The sequence below is a fragment of the Empidonax traillii genome, unplaced genomic scaffold (genome assembly GCF_003031625.1).
Source record: "Empidonax traillii isolate 1590-97213 ecotype Southwest subspecies unplaced genomic scaffold, ASM303162v1 scaffold1607:size84114, whole genome shotgun sequence".
NCBI lineage: Eukaryota > Metazoa > Chordata > Aves > Passeriformes > Tyrannidae > Empidonax > Empidonax traillii.
The window spans coordinates 8,599-18,007 of NW_020956800.1; the positions used below are offsets into that span (position 1 = coordinate 8,599).

The window sequence follows — 9,409 nt, forward strand, 5'->3', positions numbered from 1 at the left end:
AGGTAGTTGTAAAAAGAAATCTCGATTATCATTCTTCTCGTGACACAGAGGATAAACTGTAAAATTTTTATTGCAAAATATTAAAATAAATTACATTTTACAAAGACTTAGCAAATATTTACATACAGTGTGATTCCAGTGACAATCAGCAACAAAGAACAGACAGACAGGCATACTATGGAGTGATAAGAGTCAGAACTGTACAAACATCAAAAGCCATATGAAAGACAAGCTGATTTTTAAAAGTTAAGTCCATCGCAAATGGAATGAATCCCACGAGGCACAAAAATTACAAGTCTAAAACAGAGTTCTTTTATTTAGGTCAACAGACTTGTATATTGCTCTTTGCTCTCCTCATCAGTCGTGCTTGTCTGTCGCTACACACTCTCCCAGATCAACTGGAGGAAATATAAAATCTCAACATATACAAATGCGTCACCATGGATCTGTTATCAGTCTGGTTTTACTTCTGCATGCTTTGTGATATCCATTGCCAGCAACAGATTCACACATCATTAGTTCAGAAAAATTTAACACTCCAATTTTGTATTTCCTCAGTGATTTCGTACCAGTGTATCAGATGTGTTAGATAGCCTGACGCAAGACAGGTATCTGAAAATTATGCCCTTCTGGTAAAAAGAGGCTTCAATAACACAATACAAAACCAAGAAGCATCACAATGATGTCATGAAGGATGGGGTCACATAATCTGTAGCATTTAAAAGGTCTTTTGTAAGAACCGACTTCTGTGGTCACATTTCAGGATTTTTTTATTTTTTTGAAAAAAAAAAAAAATTAAAGTACTGGCTCATCTTGGCAAAATTAGTAAGTGGACCCATCTTTCACAGGATGTGACTAGAAATACAACTACTTGTAGGCAATAAGTAGAAAAGAAGAGTTTCCACTGCCATTCCATCCCTTCCTTACATGTGCTTTTAAGCTTTTTTTTTCTTTCTTTTTCAAAAATCCCCCTTTCCTCTCTTTCCAGGAAGAGATCTGTTTCACCTGTAAACCCAACTCCACAGCATCAGGAAAAGTGTTAACATTATTAGTTAGCCAAATGAAATCTTAATTGACATCCAAAGAAAATGCTTCCAGATCGACCAGAAAATTGAAATAATTACAAGACATGACCAGTAGCACTAGGAATTCATTCAGAGGCACTTTTGAGGCTGAACAGATCAAAACCCAGCCTGGCCACCCCTTTAAGTCACTACACGGGAATCTGAAGGCAGAAAGGCATTAATTTAGATCCCCCAGGCAGCTGCTTTTCTCAAGACATGGAAGACAGGCAGGCAAAAAGCTGTCTTGCTTAGCACTTCGGCAGTTCTGAGATGGCACCATAATTTTAAAAACCCTGGGAATGGTTCAGCTTTTGGAGAGAGCCGGTATGAAGGCTACTTGCCAACTAAGCCCCCCTCCAAACATTGAAACAAGTGGGGCTTAATGAGACCAATTGTGTTGGCCCCTGTGTAAAAAGGAATTTTTTCCCAGTGTTACAATTATATTAAGGCACACGGTGGGATATCTTGAGAACAGTTTTGTGAGGTGTGATCGTGTTTCCCAAAAAAGTGGGAATATTGTACTTTGTTTTAATAAATTTCAACTATTACTTTAAATCCCATGATACTTATTATGCTGACTTATAGTCTATGCTGATTACACTGGGAAAGGCCAGAGAGCCACATCTAGCTTGATAATATGAAACAGATCCCATCTATTCTCAGCTCTGGCGTACAAGTGCACTTCGCTAAGGAGAACAGAGTCTGGGTTCCAGTGTGCAACATCCCCTCCCAATCAAAGCAGCCCAGCCAAGTGTCTGGGTTTTATTATTTCTGTATTAAAGAGAATTTTTTCTTTTTCAAATGAAGATTGGACTATATTTTTCCATTTCATGCACTTTCAGCAAGTCTTTTCTCTCCTCATTGTCCTGTAGCTCTCTAATTGTTACTAAAACTTTAATCTTCGCATCAATAATGGAAGACAAGCTGGAGGACAGCAAAAGCTATATGGAGTGCTTGCTCATATTCTTTTAAGTTAATATGCACTTTTTTTAAACAAAAAATATATATAAAAAAAGAAAAGGCTGGACTTGCTACACAAGCATTCTGTGCATCATGCAAGTAGTCTTACCTACTGTTTCTTACAGTTACAAGGCACAGCTGTCAACCACAACCCTTCATATATATAGAAATACTTGAAGGGCTTGGAGTCATTTTAAAACAATGGGGACGAAGGTAAGCTATCAGAAGGAAGTAAGAGTCTTCTTGATATGGCCTCTTCCTCTTTCTTGTCAGATACAAGCAAATACATCCAAGCACCCCTACTCCAAATTGCATTAATATAATAAAATTTTCAAAAGAGAATTCTCTCTTCAGCGATACTGTCATAAGTTACAGATTAACTACCACATCCAATTATGTTGATCCTACATTTTTGTAGTATAACAGAGTTGGCCCTAGCCTTGTGTTCACTTTTTTTATTTGAAAAAATGTCATATATGTGGAAAATTCCAGGAAAAAAAATACTAGTAATGACAGTCCCTCATTTCTCAGTAGATGACTTCAAAACCTCCCATCAAAACACTATCCAACCAAAGTGCCAGGTTCCCACACATCCTCCTTCTTCTGTTGAAGAGGCCAGACGCAGCCAACCTTTGCAGTTACTAGAAATAGTAATTCAAGATTGGCATTGCAAGATTCCATAGGCCCTTCTTAAAGAGTTAGTGAGTCTGCCAGCATTACACTGAAAATGAGAATGAGACAACTTTTAACTGTTCATTGAACTGTGGAAAACTTTAGACATACTGGAATGACTTAAATACTCTAAAACTAAACAGAACAGCAGAACATGACATGTTAAGGTTCAAAGGTCTTAGCTATTTTTTGTTCCAAGTATGTTGGATACAACTGAAGTCAGTACCTTTTGCCAACATGTAATCAAGAGCCTCATTTGAAAGAGTTGTCAGGGTTAATGCACAGATATGGAAAAAGAAAGAAAAATAAAACCACGGTAAAATTTTCTTTGGAGCCAAAATAATTTGGGCATAAATACTGTGAACAGACATATTTCCGCCTAATGAATAGCCCATCTCCAAGTCAAAAGATAATACTTTCAGAAGCTTAGAGCCAAAGTTCCTTTTAAAAAAAGTGCCTTATGGCCTGAAGTCACTTCATCACATCTCAATTTGCCCCAAGGTTTGATATTGCCCAACCTTCTTTAAAATGGGGTAGTATAACCATTGTATAAGCAAATAGGTCGAACTCTAAAAAAACTCCCAAATATGCGAAATGTAATCAACTGTTTCAAAAATCATCTCCCATTCAAGTCTAGTCTGAAGTACCAAGGCAGGGAGGAACACTGAACAACAATACTGACTAACACACTGCACAAATCAGCAGCAGTGTTACAGTCCCTTCTGACAGGCATTAGGGCATTTGGAAAATATCTGTGCCTCCCAAGGTGATTTTTTCCTAATAAGAACAGTGTCAATAAAACTTCACCTGTACACAGATATTGTATAAGGTTCATTCAAGTATTTCCTTTAGGAAATGGACAGTGGAAGGACACTTTCAACATTAAAAAAGTTCATTGCATCCTGCTTGTGCTCATACATGCTTTGATCAATCAGTCTTCCAGTCACTTCATTTCAACAGTTCTGGGGCTGATGTACAGTTTAGCAGCTCAATTGGTAAGATTCCTCCTAGACGATTCTCCTTGTTACAGGATGATTCTTTCTTGTTAGAGGGCTCCTTCTCAATCCATTCCTTTGGAATTTTTCATTTTAGTATTTTATTTATGAAATTAGAATTGACTATAATTTAAGAAGCACTGAAATATTCTAGACAGGTGTTTCAGAAGCTTCCTTCTCGGTCTGCCAGTGCACCTCAGCTCAGATCTCGCTAAGCATGGCCAGGCAACCCCCTTGATTTCATTTGTGATCAAAGCAGGATTCAAATCCAGGTTTTCAGAAGTGAAAGGCTAATGGAGTAACTGAACACATTTGATGCTCAAAACAGTCTCTGTGCCACAGTATAGTGACATTCCCAAACCAGTTCCTCAATGAAATGCATGAACCCAGAGCAGGTCCAGTGTATTAACTAGTCTTTTTGTTCTACGTTGTTCAAGAACCATAAAATCCCAAGAAGGAGTGGGACTCCAAGTTCAACTGTTATTTTACAAGTTTTTCAGAAAAACAAAGCTGACGGGCTCAGAAGCCAACTTATGATGGGAAAAGGAAACTGGAATTTCTTAGTTTGGGACTTGCTTTTGTTTTCAAAGAGACAGGAGAAGCTGTAAAAACATACTTTTCTCCTTGCTCTGCTATATGTTCTTTATGTACTGACCACTTTCCAAAAACCATTGTCAAACAAGATTCACGTGGCAGCCTTTACATTGCTTACTGTATTATATTCATTCATCAGTTGTTCATAAGGCACAGAAAGTTCTAGCTCGTTATTAGTAAAGGTAGATTCATCAGAGGATGGGAATTTTACCAGTTTTTTTGCAGTTTCAGATTCCTCTGCAAGATTATCATCCATGGAGGATTTTGACGTTTCCTCATCATCTGAGATATCTTCCTCTTCATCATCATCTTCATTTACAAATGTTATATTGGCGTTCTCAAATATTAAGGGTCGATAGTCTCTGGAATCCCACACTTCACCTTCTTCTTCACTAATCCTGTCCAGCTGGTTTACAAACATGGTTCCTTCTAAAGGGCTGTCTCCAATACGTTTATCGTGCAGGGGTCTCAGTACATGACCATTTTGAATGTCCAGGGAAGCTTCATCATACTCAAATGACTCTGTCTTTGTGTAAGTCACCTGAACATCTATACTGGCATTCATTTGTTTGGCATTTTCGACTATAATCATTTTGTCATTGCTTGTTTTCAGGGCCTTCTTCCCTATTTGCTTTATAAGATCATTGTAGGTCTCTTCCTTCTTTGAAAGAAAGCTGAAAATGTTGACATCCTTTGAGGTACCCATTTGAAGGGGTTTTTTAGACCGAGGATGGTTGTCAAATGACTCTTTTCTTTTTTTCCTCCGTTTCTTGATTGCTTTGTGGACTTCCACAAACATACTGACCTTCCAGTTAACGAAGAGCGAAAGCCAAGCTAATCCCAGATAGATCCATAACTCCACAAAATATCTGTAAAGGGCATGATAGTTTGCATCTGGATTTACACCTACAAGGAAGTAAAAACAAAAACATTACTGAAAGAAGACTCACAGCTGATAAACCTTTGAGGTTATGACCCTGAGAATTACTCCCTTCCACACTAATAGAGCCTAGTTGTTTGAACACTGCTTTGAGAGGTAGCAAGTGGGGATCTGAGAGTCTTCTGAAAGAAAAAGTTGATCCCATGTCTCCCACTTTCCTTGGCCACAGGTATTCTGACCCCTGGAAGAACAAAAAAGCCCCAGCAGCGTATTTATCCTCGCCTTATAAACTATGAAAGTGAACATTTTCCTTGTTGAAAATTACAAGTCTTATCCCTGCCACTGAGGTGTGTGTATATGTACCAACCTCGAGAAAAAGATTCAGAACTTCACTTACAATGACCACCTTCAAAGCCCTGGACAAAACAGTGAAATTTAGAAAAGAAAAGGTTTAGGAGGGAGGCTTGAGCATGCTCAGCATTTCCCACTGACTAGTTCTAGACAGCTGCACTGCCCAGTATCTACACATCCTGCTTAGGATAATGGATCCTATCCAAAGGTGCATAACTATCGTGGTGGATAGGATAGCTCTTTGCCTGACAGACAGACCTGGGGCACCTGAAAGACTTACAAACTCTTGAACTTGGCTGCAGACTTAGCCCAGTAAAAGCCCTAGGTATCTACACCAAGACTTAAGAGCCAGATCTAGTCCACTGGATCAATATCCAACTTTAATCGAATGCTCTATTCAGCAAAATGTTTTGGAAAAGCTTAGGAAACATCTTTTCAAATTAGAGTTTTCAAACATAGAATTGCCACACTATGCACGTAATGATATATTACATAAAATACAATTACTGACCAGCAACAAAATCTCCAAATCCTATGGTGGTGATAGTGATGAATGAGAAATAGAGGCCTTCAATGTAATTCCATCCTTCAGTCACCATAAAGACAAATGGAGGAATAACCAGATGGACCAAGACACCCCAAACAATGAAAATAGCCGTGCACGTAATTTGTGCTTTCCTCTGTAAAGAAAAAAGACAGAAAAAAGTCAGAGAAAGATCTCAATTTTCTTTTCCCGTCCATGGCACCAAGAATTATCTGACAGTACCAGACATTTCAGATTTTTGTGCTAACCATTTAGGTACCATAATTAAAAGTCACTAAAAGTGACTGAAGTAAACACACTTTTTTTTTCCCCCTCTTTAGGCAGAACTCCGTATTCTTACAACTGCTTGCTCAAAAAGGATTATTTCCTCATATTTTTCTTTCACAGTCATGGAAGTTTAAGGAGTCCCTGATATTTTATAAACAGGCATGGGATATGGACATAGTGCTCTAGTCTAAAAAACAGTCAATACCTCTAACTTTCCTTTTATTCATTTGAAAATAGAAGATCAGAAGTGTCTTAAGATGCTTCTCTCCTATTTCTGCCTCCTTCCCTTTGCCACTCATGCAACCTCCGTACAAACCTGCACGTATCCATGCATTTCACTATTATTTTCTGTACTTGCCTCTCAGTTCTTGCTCTGTTTCTGAAACCAGGACTCAAACCAGACCCACTGTCCTCCAGGCACTATGGCCCTGCATTGCCTCCCCATTTCTGTGCAGAGTTAGAACTGGGAACTCAAAGTGGAGGAGGGAGAGAAAAAAAAAAACACAAACAAAAACCTCCACCAGAAAAAACAACAAAATGCCACAAACGAAAAACCCACAAACCAAGAACTCAGAACAAAACTGTTATTTTCCAGTTGGTTCACTGCACAGCAGGAAGTACTCATGCTAGCATACGGGCAGGTGGGAACAAAGCAGGACAGCTTATTTCTGTGCCCCTGGGGCTTGATTGAAACGTCTGTGAAACAGAGCCTCACCAACATTTCTAAAACATTTCTAAAGGTTTCTAATGTAAGGAGATACACTTAGTACTAAAGGTTTCTATGAGACTTTATTTGCTAAAACTTCCTGCAGAACCAACTCAACAGACCCAACCCCCCTTTCAGTTATTTCTATTCAACACCATTTGGGAAAATTCAAGTTTGCGCAAGTGTTCATTTACAAGATGAGCAGGTAACTTAAGAAATGTAAGCTTAATTCATGCCTCAAAAATACACAGTTCAAGGGTAAACAAGTAAGAGCCTTACCAGGCTCACTCCTCTTTTCGTCAGAAACTGGCCCAGCCTCTTGGCACGTCCTCCAAAGAACTTCCCCAGAGCACTGATCCACGTCAAGCAGAGAGGAACTCCAAAAAGCCCATAAAATATGCAGAAGAGACGCCCAGAGGGTGTCTTTGGAGAAACATTTCCATAACCTAAAAGAGATAAGTATGTGCTCCGTCTGTTCTTGTTGAAGAGAATTCAAGGCAGTTCTACCTATTCACAAAACATTATTTGGGCTCCTGCTGTATCAGACACTCCTTATTTCACCTATAAGACCTTCAGTTTACTCCAGATGCTGATCTTCTGAATCTGGATGCCTTCCAATTCTGCTCTAGCAAACATATATTCTATTAATGCAAGCCAAGAGGGTTACTGCACTTCAAGTGTTTCCTAGATTTTGTACATAATTTTCTCGATGAGATGCAAGAGATATGAAATAAACTTCATCTTAAAACTTCTAATATGATCCCCCAACCTTAAGCAGCACTACTATTAAAAACTTCATTGATTCAATTTTATAGAATAAAAATTTAAAATTCAGTCTGAAGCTAGCTTCCATGCGAAAGATCCACTACACACATTTAACTTGTGACTACCTGGTAGCTTGGCAGGGGAAGAGCTTGGGAGTTAAGTGCAAAGCAAGGAAGTGCAAGGTATGTCAATTGAATTGAGTTCTTTGCTGTTCACAGAACCCAACAGGGCATTACAGACTCAGGCTCTAAAATCAGCAGCCTATTTTCTGCACTTCTGCCAGAGCTTTCTTATTTAGATGTGTTATCCTTCAGTGTTTTGTCATAAGTTATAATATAAGCTGGGTATTGTGAGTTTCAAATCATAAAGAAAACCACAGTACTGCATATGATTTAACAGTAAGACTTCTACTTCTGTATACATCCAGCCTTGTCTGGTTATTTTGCATTCCTCTTTTTTTTTTTTTGCACTGTAGGTGTAGCAACGAAGAATTCTTTCAGTGCAGAGGGTTTTACAAGCACAAATCAGTAGTGATATTTAAAAGACAACAGTTGTTCTGGTTCACCTTCTTTGAAGAGACAGATAAGAAGTCTAGATTGTTCTGCAAGCCAGGAAGAACACTGATAATCCAGTAGCTTCGGAGGATGCATCTGTGTAACAGGACAGCTTTACAAAAACCTCATATGCACTTGCTTTAGGCATTAGTTTAATGGAATGCTTTGTTATGCTTTTGTTTTGGGATTTTATGATTTGGAAATTAAAGTGCATGAATCAGTGTAACTGGAATGACACCAGTCATCCCCAACTGCACCTTAAATTCATTACTTATTGGAAAGGCACACTTTTCTGTATGCCCATGGAGAGAATGCCAAAAAAATCATTTTTTCCCTTCTGTGAATCTGCAGGTGAACTCGTACTTTAGGCAACAGTTAGGAAAGTTGACATGGTAAATACTTACCGATTGTAGTGATTACAGTAGCAGCAAAGATCACAGCGTTAGGCCAATTCCAGTTGTTGAAGGTATTGTTCCCAGTGATGGCAACCCCCTCTCCGGCAGCATCTGACACAATCTGAAAGGAAATAGTTTAACAGTCAATCTTGAAAAATGCTGGCAGCCTAAAAAAGAAATGTTTGTCCCTCTCAGGTTTTTGCCTTTTGTTCATACTTTGAAAAATTATCAAGTTTTTTGCGAAGGCAAGCCTAGTATATTCACTCAAAATAATTTTATGAAATGCTAAAAACTTGCTTCACATAAGGAAAAGCAATGCAAGTGCTCTGACATTTAGATAGGGAGTTTTAATTAGATAAACTTTTACTTGATTTACCAGTTTAAACCAGATGGATCTCTTCCAGAGACCAAATATACTCTTCCAGACTGAACTAGCATTTAATCTCCAGTGCAGATCTTGAATTTGGTTTAATATTAGGGACATCTTCAGAACTACTATCCATTTCAAAACACTTGTTACATGCCTCAGCTTGAGTTGGGTATGAGCAGGATGTCACAGAATCCTTGGCGAAGGTAGTGCGATTCATGTTAATTCACCTGCTGTCTCTGGCAAAGTCAAACCATCCACAAGCCAACAATAAAACTGTACTTTTCAAAGACAG

The 9,409-nt window shown here is 38.5% G+C and overlaps 1 protein-coding gene across 1 annotated transcript in view; it reads right to left on the reverse strand.

The window, feature by feature from the left end:
* Nucleotides 1-784: 784 nt before the first annotated feature.
* Nucleotides 785-9,409, reverse strand: part of KCNK5 (potassium two pore domain channel subfamily K member 5) — a 35,409-nt gene continuing 26,784 nt past the window's right edge. The window contains exons 2-5 of the mRNA XM_027908079.1: nt 8,757-8,868; nt 7,313-7,479; nt 6,028-6,196; nt 785-5,191 (exon numbers count right to left, since the gene is read on the reverse strand). Coding sequence (XP_027763880.1) covers nt 4,377-5,191; nt 6,028-6,196; nt 7,313-7,479; nt 8,757-8,868 — 1,263 coding nt within the window. The 3' untranslated portion in view covers nt 785-4,376. The remainder of the gene's footprint in view (nt 5,192-6,027; nt 6,197-7,312; nt 7,480-8,756; nt 8,869-9,409) is intronic.